The sequence below is a fragment of the Phoxinus phoxinus genome (assembly GCF_949152265.1).
Source record: "Phoxinus phoxinus genome assembly, chromosome: 11".
In the NCBI taxonomy this organism is placed as follows: domain Eukaryota; kingdom Metazoa; phylum Chordata; class Actinopteri; order Cypriniformes; family Leuciscidae; genus Phoxinus; species Phoxinus phoxinus.
In genome coordinates, this window is record NC_136886.1 from 10,496,560 (window position 1) to 10,512,202 (window position 15,643).

Consider the following 15,643-nt stretch of genomic DNA (forward strand, 5'->3'; position numbering starts at 1 on the left):
TATACATTTATACATACATACATACACATATACTGTAGTATATTATACATTACACACACATACACAGTCTTACTGTATATGCTTTTAGAAAAGAAAAAAGGGGAGCATGTGAGGCAGAATGTGATAGGCAGAATGGACAATTATAGTTTGAGATCAGAGTGACTTGGGAGAAAAAGAAAATACAGAAGAAAAGAGAGAGGAAGGTAAAATGATGAATGTGTCTCTTATTTGGGACAAGGTGTCCGTAACTTTCAGGTACTCCAGAAAACACTCTCACTCTGTTCTGGGTCACATTGTCTCCTGGGGACGTGGAAGCAGGGCAACGTCACCCCTCCCTTTTTCTTCATATCCCTCACACACAGTCTCAATCGGTAATACACTCTTTAATTACGGAGTTGAAGATACTTAATCACAGAATCGCATCAATTCACTCTCTGTGGACTCAACCTGGCTGTCATGGAAAATAAAACTTGAAAACACAGAGGGGTCATTATCAAAGTTATAGAGCTAAACCTAAACTCTTGGTTCCTCGTAAAGTACCTTGTCTGAATTAGAATGCTTTGCATTGTAAAATCTACACAAAAACATTTGAATAGAACAGAACTGAATTAAAAGGAACCATTTAGGAAATCATATGCATAGCAATGACTACCATATTGTTAACGATTTGATTTCAGCATTGGTCAACCCTATAGAGGTTATATGTATTATATGCATAACCGCATTAAGGAAGCACATTTTCACACACAATAGGAAGTTGAGGCACTAGTGGGGTTTGAGAACTCAATGTGAACACAATGCACTACACTCAAATAATGTTTATTCAAATGATAAAATAACAGTTAATCCATCTGACAAACTACTTATACATTCCTCATAAATATATTAAGCCCTCATATTGAAGATGACAAAACATGACATTCCAAGTGTAAAGAATGGCAAATTGGACAAAAAGTAAGCAAATGAAACATTGCATCCTCATCAAGTGCAACAAGAATTCCAGCTCTGTTGCTTGCTAGATACTATCGGTCCAAAATTACTCCCACTGGTTGTCAGTAGATGCCATTGTCCAAAAGACTAATTGAACATAAGATGCTCAAATTCACACCATTTCCCATCTATAGACATTGTCCTCATATATTTGCGTGTTCTGGGATATTACATAATATATTTAATTGTATAATGAAACTGTTGGTTAAGTTAAGCAACATAGCACGAGTTCTCATGTAGATATTCTCATCTAGATGACAGCTGGAAGTGCTACAGTGCGCCTTTTATAGTGTGTCCACAGCTCAACGAGGTCTTTGGAAGAAGCATTTGGCACAAAATAAATGTCTGAGTGTGAGCATTTTGTTCCCTTGGCATTCCAAAAATACATGTGTTGCGTCACGTTAGCGTAGGGATGGCTGATTGCGCTCCCAGTCACACTGGGTAGTGATTTTTGAGTATGACGTGCAAATGCATTGCTCTAGAATGATCAATAGCAGATTTAATTGCTCATATGAGAAGACGACACAACGAGGACGACTGATGCTACAGAACTGTAGCTTCTTCCATGGCGTTGACCCACCTAGAACAGAATTTTCACATTATATAATATGTTATATTATGTAATGTTTTAGAAAGAAGTCTCTTATGCTAAACAAGGCTGCATTCATTTGATAACAAAAATACAATAAAAACATGAATACTGTGAAATATTATTACAATTTAAAAGTACTATTTTTTATTTTAATGTATATTTTAAATTGTATTTTATTTCTGTGATGGTAAAGCTGAATTTTCAGCATTATTACTCAAGTATTCAGTCACATGATCATTCAGAAATTTGCTGCTCAAGAAACATTTCTTATTATCAATGTTGAAAGCAGTTGTGCTGCTTAATATTTTTGTGAAAACCATGATATACTGTATATATTTTGTAAGTTCAAAAGAACAGCATTTATCTAAAATAGAATTCTTCTGTAACAATCTAAATATATTTACTGTCACTTGTGATCAATTTAATGCTGAAGAAAAGTATTAATTTCTTTAAAAAAATCCTACAGACTCCAAACATTTTGAATGTAACATTATTAATTTTATATATATCATATACATTTTTATATAAATGTACAGTTAATGTAAAGTTGATGTGTTTTAACCTCAGCGCAGTGTTACTGTCCTGGGCTCTGAAAGTACAGAAGAGAGTACTTTTGTGGTACAGCTGAAACATGCTGCTTTCCCCTTCAGCCTCCGGCCTCACAGAGAAACCCAGCAGGGGAAGGGTCTCACATGCGACCCTCTCCTTATATATGAGAAACAGACACAAGGGAGAGATTAGAAACTGCATGTTGCAAGTTAATGTGTGTAAAAACATGACTGTGCATTACCTCAGGCTGTGGATATGTGTAGAGAACTTTATCTTTTAGGAGGAACCACAGGCTTCTCCAACTTCTCTTGCTGTTCTTGCACCTCTGCAGCGTTCCACTCATCATGCCCTCAGACCCTGTCACCTTGGCAACGACACATGATAATTTATTCATGTTTCATAGTTCACCCCAAATTCAAAGGAAAATAAACAAAAAATAAAGAAAACATTAATTTAAAAATGTAACAAAAATGTAAAAAAAAATAATAATTAAATGAATTCATAGATCTCATTACAAAACTTGTATGAGTGATGATTTTCGTGCAATACAGCAGAGTTTTTAACAGTGTTATTGCAGTATTATTTATAATACAGCTAAGATTTATAGTTAATTCTACTTCAGCCTCATATCAATTATTAAAAATGTTTTAAAAGTTTTAGTTTGTTAACCATAATAACCCTGTTCCCAAACTGTGAATCCCTGGAGGTTTGTGAAGGCACTATACATATATTGAGTTGCAAGAATAGGGATGGGGGGTTGAATTGCTATAAAAGTAATGCAATGGCAAAAATCTTAATAGTCTTGAATAATATTACATTTTCTTTATGTAGTATATATATTTGCCCTTTTGATTTTTGGGTGAAATTAAAGGGTACATTTAATTATGAGAGTAATCTTCAAGAGCTGCAAGGCAAAGGTTCATAAGTGCAAATCTCTTTTAATAGCACTTATACTCCTTCGGCTCCAAACTCAAGACGCTCTGAATTAAATATGTTCTTATTATACACTTTCTTACTATAAGTGACTTACTACATGACAAATGACTACTAAGAGCATCATAACCATGCCACTTATACAGTAAATGTGAAAAAAATATCTTATAATCAAACAATTTAGATTTATTACGTTAGATCAGTGTGAAAAGATATCTACTGAGAGTGCAAACAAATTTTTAGGTATTATTTCGATATAGATATGAAACCAGAGGTTATGAGATACCTGATTGAAAGATAAATGGCCTTTGCGGCTCTTCCACAGACTTGAAGGATGAATGTTATGGAAGACAGCAGAGAGCGGTCGACTGGAGCTCTCCGTTATTGCGGCAACATCTTTCAAACAGATGCACACACATATGAGAGTCAAGGATTTAATTGATAAAACTATTTGAAATTAAATCAAAGATAATGCGGTTGTACCATTCTTACGCAGTTCAGTGTAACAAATATCACACACTTTGGCACGTCTGTTCTTCATGTATTTGAGGGGGAATTTGTTCCTGCAACAATCTCTGCAAACAACCTACAAGTAAGATAAGATAGGCAAACCAGAATTAACAGAGCTTGTAAGTGGTTCTCTATGTAAGTATGGGTAACACTTTATTTCAATGGTCCACTTTAGACATTCTACTAACTATAAGTAACTTTGCAGCTACATGTCAACTAACTGTCATTAGAGTATTAGTAGACTGTCTGCTTAATATCTGCTGACACTTTATTTTGATGCTTCCCCAACAGACATTCTACTAACTATAAGTAACTTTGCAACTACAAGTCAACTTATCGTATTTACCTGAACCCTAACCTAACAGTCTACTACTAATACTCTAATGAGAGTTAGTTGACATGTAGATGCAAAGTTACTTTTTTAGAATGTCTAAAGTGGACCATCATAATAAAGTTTAACCTGAGTATCTCTGCATGCATTTGTACCTTGCCACAGGCATGGCAGTGATGTCGTCTGTTTGTGAGGCTGAAATGTGTGGGACAGTTCATGCAAACGGTCACCTGGGATACAGACAACAGGGGAGGAGCGTTCTCACCGAGACACATCTCTGGACCCTCCACTAACTAAAACACAAGACAAATTCAAAACAGGAAACAAAATGTCAACTCTTTCAGGTGTCGCGTTGACATTTTTTCATACTGTCTATAAAGCTTCCTCACCTCAAAACAGTCCACTACGTCTCCCGATGCTGGGCCAAGATCCGCCAATGTCCGATTCAGTGTAACAAACCAACTGTCCCGTTCGATGCAGGAGCTGCACACGGGAACACATGCATCAGTCATGCTGAACACATGCATGCTTGGGTGAGTGAGTGCATGCATGTCACTTGCCTGGCAGATAAAGTGATGCTTATATCTTTCACTTCTACCTTCAGTGCACTCTGAGCGTTCTCTATAGGTGGCTTGCTGACCTGAAAGACAAGAAGAGCGAGAAAGGTTTAATAATTATAATTCACTCCCTGTCTGTGGTTCAGATCATTTATGGAGCTCAAAAGGAAAAATAAATAGGAAATGAAGATTCTATAAGAGGAAAGGCCAAAATGAGAGAAGGAAGATATAAACACAATAAATAACCAAATAAAATGTATACAGGAACATTTTTAAACATGTAAGAAAAGCAAACTAGAATATGAAGAAGAGAACGATCTGCCATGTTTTATGCATTTTAATTTAAGTTTATTCTCTTATTTTTTATTTATTTTATTTATTTTTTTCTCTCATTCTTTTAGTTCTGTATTCTCATCTTGTTTTCTTTTAAGCATTTTTTTTAATTATTCTTTTATACCTTTAGATTATTTTAGATCATATTCTTCTACTATTTATACTTGTCACATTCCCAGCTCAAAGATGATGAAGGCAGAATAAGTATTTCCCAAAAACTGCTAGATTTATTTAACACGACGACAGAACATAAAACAGTGTGCTACACCCAAACATTACCAGACAACAACTGAGTGAAAAGGAGGAACCTAAATACACCGTGGTGATGAGACAATGACAAACAGATGTGATGATTTATGAGTGTCCAGGACAACTAACGATTGGTGGGAAACTAGGAACAATGGAAACATAGGAAGCAGCAGGTGACTGGCGAATGCAAACTAAAAGTCCATGAAAATGAAACTAAACACACAGATCGTGACAATACTGTTATATAATAAAAAATATACATAGTGCTATAAGGTACTATTTAAATAATGCTTTACATATATACTTATAATCAGTGTTATTTTCATACTATTTATATGCTATTGTAGTATTTATTCATTATTTTGAATAAGCTTTTATTTTTCACTTTTTTGTTTTTATCAAAACATTGTATTTTTGTATGTTAAGTTTTAGTAATTTTATAATTTTATTAGTTTGTAAAATGATGTCTAATTAGCTTTAATTTATTTATATTTCAGTTTTACTTTAGTAATTGTATTAATCTTATTTTGTTTCAGTTAGTTGCCAAGGCAACTTTTCCAATTGTTATCAATTTTCAAGTTTTAATCTAGCAAGTTTAAGGTTATTTTATATAATATTTATATTTTATTTTATTTCAGCTCCATTTCAATTTATGACAATTATTTTTTGATAGTTTTAGTTAAAAATAACAACACTGCTTATAATTAGCATATTGGGCACTAAAAATGCTGCATTAGTGTTATGCCTATGAAAATATATATATATTTCCAAGAACCATTATGCATGAATAAACAGTAAAAGTTTCCATAATTGTGGTCATTCATACCTCCATCCCTGCCAATGGTAATCTGTTGATGAGTCTGAATTTGCCATCTTGCTGAGGATACGTGTAAAGCATTACGTCATTCATCTGAAAATGTAAAATGTTAAGGCTTAGAAATACATAACTTACACAACATACATGTAACATACAAGCACAAATAATTACTTGATCATTTTGTTGTTTGCATACCACAAAGGTTAATAGGAGTTGGTCGCAGTAACAAATGTTCACCACAAGGGAGCACTATGAGCTCGGTTTTCACCACACGTTGCTTTGCTGCATCACTACTCTGTCAGTCACTGACTACACAGGCAGTGTGTTTGTATTAAGGCAGCTGGTTTCAGACCAGCTTCCAAGATATGATAACATAGTAAGTAATCTATAACTAATTCAAACGTGCATTCAAGTTGTGATATAACAGCGAATAATCACTGACTAGAATACTTACTATATTTCTTTGTGAAATAGAATCATTAGTCATTAATTACTCAGTCTGACACCATTTTTATTCTTTCCAACAAATACCAAATCATGTGCACAGGATTGTTGGTTATCATAGGCAATGAAGAAAACAACTATACTGCTATACACAACCCAAGTTTCATCTTTGTAGACAGGATGTTGTGCAAATGATGTGCTTTCTTACCATCAGATACTGTCTGATATGGCAGCATATTTTGTCTTCTGAAATGTTAATCAATGGTGCATAAGAAACTACGATATGCCACAGACTGTCTCCTACATCAAGTAATAAAACATGAGGGATATTCGAGTTCAGTACTCTGGGGGCCACATGCCCGTCTCATGGCACAACTGTCCGTCTGGCTTTAAAGTCTAGAGTATTTCTGACAGCCCATCTCACGTCCATCCTGTCACCCTCTGTTCTGTTATCTTAACAGATCGATCTGTCCCCGTTCCCACAGACTTATTCTGGGGTGAGAGCAGCACGGCAAAAACAATAGCACATGTAGACATAAACACACACAGAACAACATCCTGCCAGGAAACTCTAAAAACAAGTAAAATAGCTCACAAACACAAAGGAGAGACACTAGAGACTATGCAGAAAGAAACCATGTGTCTTGTGTGCTCAACACTCACAATCTCATCTCAGCAAAAAAAAAGTGACATATAAAACCCAATGACAGAGAAGATGTTCAGTTGTAGTTGCAAAAAAATTTGTATAATTGATAATCAAGTTGCAAAAATATTCTGTCAAATCAAATCGGCTCACATACCAAGAAAAGGTGACGTGGCTGCTTGCACTTTTTGCTGACCTTCATCAGGGTGCCCTCTTTCACAAACACCTATGGCAAAGATACAGATAGACAACCTTACTCACCATTACTGAATTATTTTTTTCTCTAAAAATCTGTAACAATTTCATGAACTAAATTTGATAGGGTAAGAGGTATAAGGTGTTGTGTGATCGGTAATCCATTGAATATCTCACTCTCCCAGGCTGTAGGAGATCTGTCAAACCCAGAACGCTGTGTTCAATGTGGACCAAACGCAGGAGATCTGCCTGAGAGAGAAAAAAAAACAAGGTAAATTCTCTTACATGTCACAGTGGCGTCATACACACGTTTGGCTTTGGTTCCACACACGTATAACCTTGTAGACTCTGCAAGCACTTTAGGCCAACACACACATACTCACTCCATTCTTAAGGCTGTCATTGGCATGATAAGCTACATCTGAGACCACAACCAAAGCATCTGAGGGGCAAGAGAGTAATAGGCAGAGATTTAATATTTTAATACATTGGCATTTCAAACATATACAAATATTGTATATTATTTTATTATATTCACACACACACACACACACACACACACACACACACACACACACACACACACACACACACACACACACACACACACACACTAGATTTGATTAATGTGCATTAGGAGATGCCATATACAATATTTATTGTAAATAGAATTGTATATATATTGCATATAGTTTAATGACCAAGCCTATATTCAATAATTATGAATAATAATATTATAAAATATACAAGTATTTTCTAAAACTGCATATGCAATAATTACACAATCAATATAAAAATGTTTCAAATAAATGTGCATAGTACGTCACACTGCAGAACATAACAGTACACCTCCCTTACCAACAGCTATTCTCTTTTAGCAGCACCTCATAAATAAATGATCATCATATATAAATAATGCAGAAAGGCTTGTTTAAGAAGATTAATGAAAATACACGATGGGGTCAAAGGTTATTTGTCTTTTGTGAAACTATCTTGAAGATCTGAGATTTGTGGTTGCTTAAGTAAATCAATTACCGTATCTGAGAGATAAGACCACTGAGAGGTTTCCATTGTGATTACAAACATGCCAAGATAAGAATCAAACATCAATTTCTTAAAATTGATGAAAACTAAATTAGGAAAAAAAATGGCTTCATAAGTAAATTGAGTAATGTATTTTACCTTGTGTATTTTCAAACTCTCTGCTGTCTGGTGAGAGGTTATTTAGGTAGTCTGTTAGAAAAAATAAAAAAAGAAAGATTTTTTTTTTTAAAGCAATAAGAAACATCCAAGAATGAAGAAGAACATAAGAATTACACAAAATCACAAATTATTAGTTAAAACATTAGGGATGATTATCACAGAAACAAACATATTTAGACGTCACCTGTTAGCAACATACGGTACTGTAGGATGCGCACAATGACCTGCAGGAACTGCTTTTTCAGGGTCACTGCATCTAGTAGCTGAGATATAAAGTATTGTAATATAAAAAAATATGCAAATACATGCCATCCGAGTAACTAAGCACACTAAATAAACATTTACATGTAATCATACAGTACAAAACACACAAATCACACAGTACAGTTTGAAGAGCTACACTAAACAATTATGGCTGGTTGATGGATATGCCTAATAATAAGCATATATTTGATTCTGTTAGTGTTGTCAATCAATGAAAAAAAAAAATCCTTACTGTGCTTTGTATGTGTTCCAGATAATTCAATTTGTCATCATAATGACTGATGTAAGAAGAGAAAATGGAAAACTCTGTCTTCTTTGCCAGGATGATTTCAGCAATACCTTGATTCTGATCCCTGATGAATGGAGTGAAATAGGAAACAGATGAAATGATGACAGATGGACGTAATTTGGCGATGATAAACAGTTGAAGGTAGCATCTGCACATGCTTTGGTGAGAGCGTCTTACCATTCTTTCAAGCGGGTCTCCAGTAAAGTGTGGATATTTTTGTGGAGAGAACAAATATCAGGTACCTCTGTCCACACTGTCATCAGCCTCTCATCGGCTTCAACTGACTGTTGTGTGAAAGTAAGAAAAATAAAAGGAAGGGCATTTCAGTATTTTGAAGATGCACACATTTTTCAGATTTTTCATAATCACGTCAACATATTTCCACCTGAAGACCACAGGCAAACATACAACGTCATTAATGAATATATGAATGACTCACCTCACAGAGAAGTTGTAAAGTCTTAACATGGCTTGAATGAAGGAAAAAAGAGGCATGTTGATAATAATATTGTATTTCTATTCAATTGTTTTTCAATTATGAAAATAATTTGTGCCGCTCTACTTGTACACTTGAGATGGTTTTTTTTTTTCATGACTTACTGGGCCTCACTATCCAGAAGCTCTTTGGCACAATAGAAAGCCCTGGAACAGTTGACAGTCTGGGGAAAAAAAGACAGCTGAGTTACAATAAATTGAAACAAATGCATGCAAGACACATGGAAACCCTCATAATAAGCTCACCAGTTTGTCAGATGCCTTTGTATTTTTCTCTTGTGAACTAGTTACACCAACAGACACACCCACTGTTCCATCTGTCCTCACATTAGGAGAACAGAAAGTGTAGAGGCTAAATCACAGAAAAGGTAAATTCATGACACATGAGTCAAAAAGTGTTTTAAAAAATTGTAAAGTTTTTTTTTTTATGAACAATAAACTTTACTGACAAAAACATCATAATCATAGTTCAGAAGCTTGTCTAGGGTCTTTTACTTATCTGGAACTGCAAGACTTTGAGTTCTTAAAACTACAATTTGAACAATAGATTGTATTATGTACAAACTAAGGTAGCCTATGTAAACTAATAACTAATTTATTAATTTACATGACGTAAAAAAACAAGAATGGTTATTGTGGACACTGTCAGCATTGTCTTTATGACTGTAAAAATGAAGATGCATGATCCGATGTCATGCCAAAGGTCTTAAATGAACACTTGATGTCATAATTCTTAGATAAGGTAAATAATCCTGAAAATATAACCAAAAATGTGCTTAATTATTGTGTTTTTTACCGTCATTTTTTTAACGCATCTTTTGTATTAGCTTTTGAAATATAATCGGTTCAGTTAAATACATACAGATTGAGGGGGTTGTAAATTTGTCTAGTAAATTTAGAAAATAAATAGGATTGTATCATTAGATTACCAAAAGATTTAACATGTTAATTTGCCTTAGTTTTTAATATGTTAAATAACACATTGCTTATGATCCCAACAAGGTGCGTCTAGTTCCTCAAAACTGAAAATGTTCCTGTATTGAAAAGAATCCTGAGCCTCATATTAATAATATAAAATATTATTAAACGCCATATTAATATATAAACAATTGTACCTATCTGTCTCTTGCTCAGATGACTGACTTTTGGCCTGGAAGCCTGGCAGACTGCTCATATCCACATAGCCATCGGTATCATTGTTTGAAGTTTGATTTCGTTGACTCTGAATGACTGGTTTCAGGAGGCGAATCTGCACATTCTCATAGTGAGAAGCAGCATTTTGAACGTTCTCGTATTCCGATGAGTCGGTGTTGGGAGATGAAAAAGATCGAGGTTTGGAAAGGGGGAGAGCCTCAAAGAGGGAGCCTGGCTCAATAGAAATGCTGCTAGAAGTCAAATCATTATTAAGAGTGAAGTTTAGTCCCTGTTTTTGTCTGTTCTTTTGGAAGAGATAGGAAGAAGGGGACACAGGTGGTGTGCAATCTGGAGTGTTCTGCAACTCATGGCTGCCCATGTTATGCCTGATAAAATCCAAGCGTTTGCATGACGCTTGTGGACTTGACTCGGACGAGGACCTGGAGGAGATTGAGCTATTATCCATCACACTTTTCCGATCTGATTTCCTAAGGAATCGTAACGGCAGAAGGTATCGTTTAAACCCGAAATCAGGCTTCTTGCAAGAAGCAGAGATTTCGTTCGGGAGGGACGGAGAACTTTTTCTGATTGGTCGCTTTGTGATGGATGCAAGTTCAAACGGTGGTGGAATATCCACTCTTGTAACTTTGGCTAAGTTTGAGGAGAGGGTGCCTTGTGATAGACACCCTAATGAACCAGTCAATGCAGGCCTACTATCTTCAAGGAAACACTGATCTGTATAGAAGGAGCGTGGGTGTAGCAAAAGTCGCCCATTTCCTGGTGCAGGGCTAGTCATTAGGTCAACTCTCTTACTGGGGGTTTCCACCGATATAGAGCGAGTCATAAAGTACTTCCTGTTCTGAAGGAAGCCTTTGGCTTGGACTTTTGGCTCTGTCTCTTCATACACATGATCTACTGTGAGTTCTTTTCCTTTAGATATACTCAAGTGGTCACTTGCAACTCCTTTTTCTTCTCCAATGCTCTCTTCATCTTGATTATGTTGTACATTTTGGCCTTGGGTTTTAGGTTGCTGTTGAACAAGCGAGAGGGCACTGATGACATCAAAATTGAATGAGGCAGACATGGCTTCATCATGATCAGCCACATATTTGCTACAATAGTTGTGATTTGCATCTGGTACATCATCATCTGAGATAGCCTCAGAGCCTGAAACAATAAATGGCAGAGAAGAAGAAGGAGAATTTGAAAAAGAAGTCTGATCGGACTCGAGGACATTTACATCTCCACTGTTTGATGAGGGACAGTCTTGAGACTCAATAGCAGCTGAGAGATCCTGAGAAGCACTTTTGACTGACAAATAATTGTTTCCTTTTTTCTCCATTTTCTCTTTTTCCAGCTGCATTTCATCATCCTCTTCCTCAATGGAAGTTGAAGACAAATCAGAGCTGTTCAATCCATCCTCAATGGTAAGCATCATAATATCTCCATTGACGCTGTCCTCAGTCTCTGTTATTTCAAGAGGCTCTGTTTGTTCAAAGAGATCACACTCAGAAAGTCCATCTTTGTCTGCTAACGCCTCACCTGCATCACAAATATCAGGGAACATCCCATCTATGTCTTCTTCAAGTGAAAACATTATGCCTGGGATTATACCATCTGAGCAAAATTCTTCAATGAAAGTTCTACTGGAGCACATGTTGTCATACAATATTCTGTCTCTGTGTGCTATGCATCCATAAACCTTATTAGAAGCCACATGAACATCACTAGATCTTTCATGTGATGTTGATACACCATTTCTTGTCAGTCCCCATGCTATCTTCTCTATGTCCTCAACTTGTATCTGCTCTTCTACTACATTATCGCCCACCTCTCTTTTACTGGATGAATCAGAGAGAAGGTCCATTGACTCTTCCTCATCCTCTGACTTAAATGTCTCACTTTCTTCTAAACCTTCCACCAAATCTAAATCTATTCCCTGTGCTAACTCATCGCCGCATCCTAACTCATCCCCCTGTTCCAGAATAACATCCGGTTTTGCCTCATCTGTCTGTACTGTCTTTTCCGTACAATTTTTTTTCTCTGTCTTCCTCTCTTGTGACCCCTCCTGTTTCAGAACTATTTTTCTATGCATTTCCATCATACGCCCTCTTGAATTCGGAGGACTTAGATGTTTGTTGGTGTGGAGTGGAAAGTGCATATGGAAGTTTGAACTGAGATGATTCTGGAGATATTTTCTAGGTTTGGATGCATTTTTTGGTTTGGGTTCTTGGTTATCACAGTACTCTTCAGGAATAGGTGATTGACATTGCATCTCGAAGAAAGGCTCAGCCTGGAAGTGTCCTCTGGGGTCCAGGGGGTGCTCTTGAAACTCTAAAACACAATGTGTAATAAGTAAATATTAATATTGACTAAAATATTGCTGGAAAGTACCACTGTAAACATTGTAACAATTCAGGGCATTTCCTTCTGCTTTATGCATTAAGATTTTCTAGCTATGGACACTAAATATAGAATAATAAGATGTAGAGTAAAAATAAAAAAATAGAAATTCACATGTCTATATCAAATTGTATGATATACAAACAATTGTCTTGACATATTACAAGGTGTTAATTTGAATTTTATATTTTGCATCTACTTTTTATCATGCATTGAGTTTTTTTAAATGTTTTAAGTATATATTTGTTTTATTATTTTTACCCACGGACCCAAACTTATAGACCCAAACTATAAAAATCCATCATAAAAATGAATTTATAATGATACACAAAGAGTAAAATAAACCATTAAGTTTGCATTGTATGTTTCAAATATAATTTTCACTACAAGTTTCACTTTCAAACACAGTTTACTATAGTGGACATTTTATTACTTACTTCCATTGGGCCAAATTTGCCCATAGTTTAGTAAACATTTTCATAATAAGAAAAATATTAATATGTTATGCTCAAAAAGTGCTGGCATTTTGGTCTAGCAAATACCATGCATTTCACACGTGTTCTAATTGAGCATTTACAAATAATTAAATATATAACCACCAGTCAGATCAACTGTAAATTACACCATACATAATACAACGAGACACATTTCTTGAGAAAAAATAAATAAATAAAAATAAAATCGAAAGGTGAGCTACTCTTAACGTGATACTATTTCACATACTTTCAGATATTTCCCACAGACACATATTCCTCGTTTCCTAAATTACCATACTACTTGGTTTTCGTTACAGAATCGTGAAAAACTCACCTGCGGTCATTGTCGAACCTCATCATCTGAGACACGACAATAACGGGTCAAATCCATTTGAACACAATGAAATCGTAATCCTATGAGAATTTACACGGGATTATAACACGAGATTATACCTCAACTACTGGGCTCTCTTCGTTTTGCGCTATAGCAGTGCAGGACAGCAGGAGCTCAGCACGAGCGCGCGTGCACACATACTCACGGACGAGACTTCGCCTTGACTTCCTGAGGAAAGGGCGTCAAGACAAAAAGAAAACAAGGAGTTTTAAATAAGGAAAATTATATTTATATATATTTATTTAATATGCATAGGCTACATAATAGAGTTTGTAGGATTTTAACTAGTTTGTTCAGGAGCTCACAGATCTGAGGAAGGAAAAACATAGGCTATTTGTTTATCTCACAACATATAATGAATATAAAACATAAATACCTCAAATAAATATTAAATAGAGAAAATGTGCTTTGGTCAAAGTTAACTGTGGGCAATATATGGCCTTCAGAGGTTTGCTTTGCAGGAAAAACCTCTCTCATCCTGCATTCTTTAACAACATACACCCAAGAGCAGGCACTATATGGAGTATATAATGAGCATATTACCACTTTTTGGGATTTTCTATGAATTTGTCCCTAGACATTTTGTAAGCATTCATGCCCCCTCAAAAAAAAAAAAAAAACCTGCACAGGATTATAGATTAGAATCTCTCCTCATGTAAATCTCTTATAGTAATGATGAGATCAGTCACAGGTTAAATCCAAATAGTTCAAATGTCAGTTTGTTCAGATGTCTGTTTGTAACTGCAAAAATGGCTATGTAAAGTATAAAGCTAGTACTGAAAAAATGTCTAGAATCATCAGTTTGTATAGCTGTTAGCTTCAGCTGCAACATCTGAAGTGGCCAATGAGTTGATACAGGAGTAAAGCTGGCAGCTGTTATTTTTACATGTATGATTAATAGTAGGAAGTCTTTTCTATAGGCTTAAATAAGGCCATGACCTTTTCCCAACATCTCTACAGAAATATGCTTCCTTCCTCAAACTTCTTTAGCCTAAGTTTAGTCTGGGTTAGTGTGTGAGCATTAAATTCTCCAAGTCAGGAGAATAGAGTACAATTGAAGAGGTTTTCAAAAAACTACTTTAAACCTAGGATTTGTACCTAACTTTACTTATTTTATTTATTTACTATAATGTTATTTGTGAACAAAATGTATTCAGGTGTCCTTTCTGATTTTAAAAAAATGTGTATTTAGATGGGAATATAATGAGTTTGTGGATTCGACTTCCTGTTTTAATCTTTATTGCAGGATGAAATGTTTTACCTGTTCATTTGAAAATGAAAATTAAAGTGTATACTTTTGTGTTAAATGCACACCATAATACACCGGATCACATCATGTCATCCTAATGTTTGCCTTCCATTCCCTCTATGATATTTATATCTCCATGCTACTTTTGGAATCGCAATGGAAACTGAACAATGGTGAACAATATTATTCTCCACTCACTGCCCACATTATGGTTATAAGGCACATTTCTTATCCTTGATTCATAGCACACTCACAAAGGCTAATTACCTTCACACACAGTGTTGTAGTTAGTCATAACCTAAATGTATGATTCTGGTGTTTTCATTCACATTGCAGTCAAAGAAAACGCTGGAAAATGGCAGTTCGCTAACAGCAAGTGAGCAGTTAGCGAACCTGCTGTAGTAAAATTTTAAGCACATATACATGCACATAAAGACATGGTGGAGACAAACACACTGACACAAAATCACTGTTCATCGTTTGAACAAAGAAGGGAAAAAACACCCTGAACACTCCACCCTTTCCAGTTCAAGCAGGAAATGCTGAGCATGATAAAGTAGGTTAAGTGTTTATCAAGGATTCTGTTTTATCTG

At 35.4% G+C, this 15,643-nt stretch overlaps 1 protein-coding gene across 2 annotated transcripts; it reads right to left on the minus strand.

Annotated features, from left to right (window-relative positions):
* Positions 1-804: 804 nt before the first annotated feature.
* fgd5b (FYVE, RhoGEF and PH domain containing 5b) lies at positions 805-13,955 on the minus strand. 2 transcript variants are annotated; one of them, XM_079629503.1, is made up of 21 exons: positions 13,742-13,955; positions 10,510-12,862; positions 9,641-9,746; positions 9,500-9,558; positions 9,339-9,369; positions 9,077-9,183; positions 8,843-8,963; positions 8,531-8,609; positions 8,326-8,376; positions 7,527-7,585; positions 7,321-7,392; positions 7,106-7,174; positions 5,871-5,954; positions 4,466-4,545; positions 4,295-4,388; positions 4,061-4,198; positions 3,548-3,650; positions 3,351-3,460; positions 2,373-2,495; positions 2,145-2,287; positions 805-1,570 (listed from the first exon to the last, which is right to left on the minus strand). In XM_079629503.1, exons 1-21 carry the CDS (start codon positions 13,749-13,751, stop codon positions 1,534-1,536), a joined length of 4,029 nt encoding a protein of 1,342 aa, XP_079485629.1. In that variant the 5' UTR covers positions 13,752-13,955; the 3' UTR covers positions 805-1,533. The 2 variants fall into 2 exon arrangements, with proteins under 2 accessions (XP_079485629.1, XP_079485630.1); XM_079629504.1 differs by having other exon boundaries at positions 3,557-3,650; positions 13,742-13,909.
* Between the last annotated feature and the right edge of the window lie 1,688 nt (positions 13,956-15,643).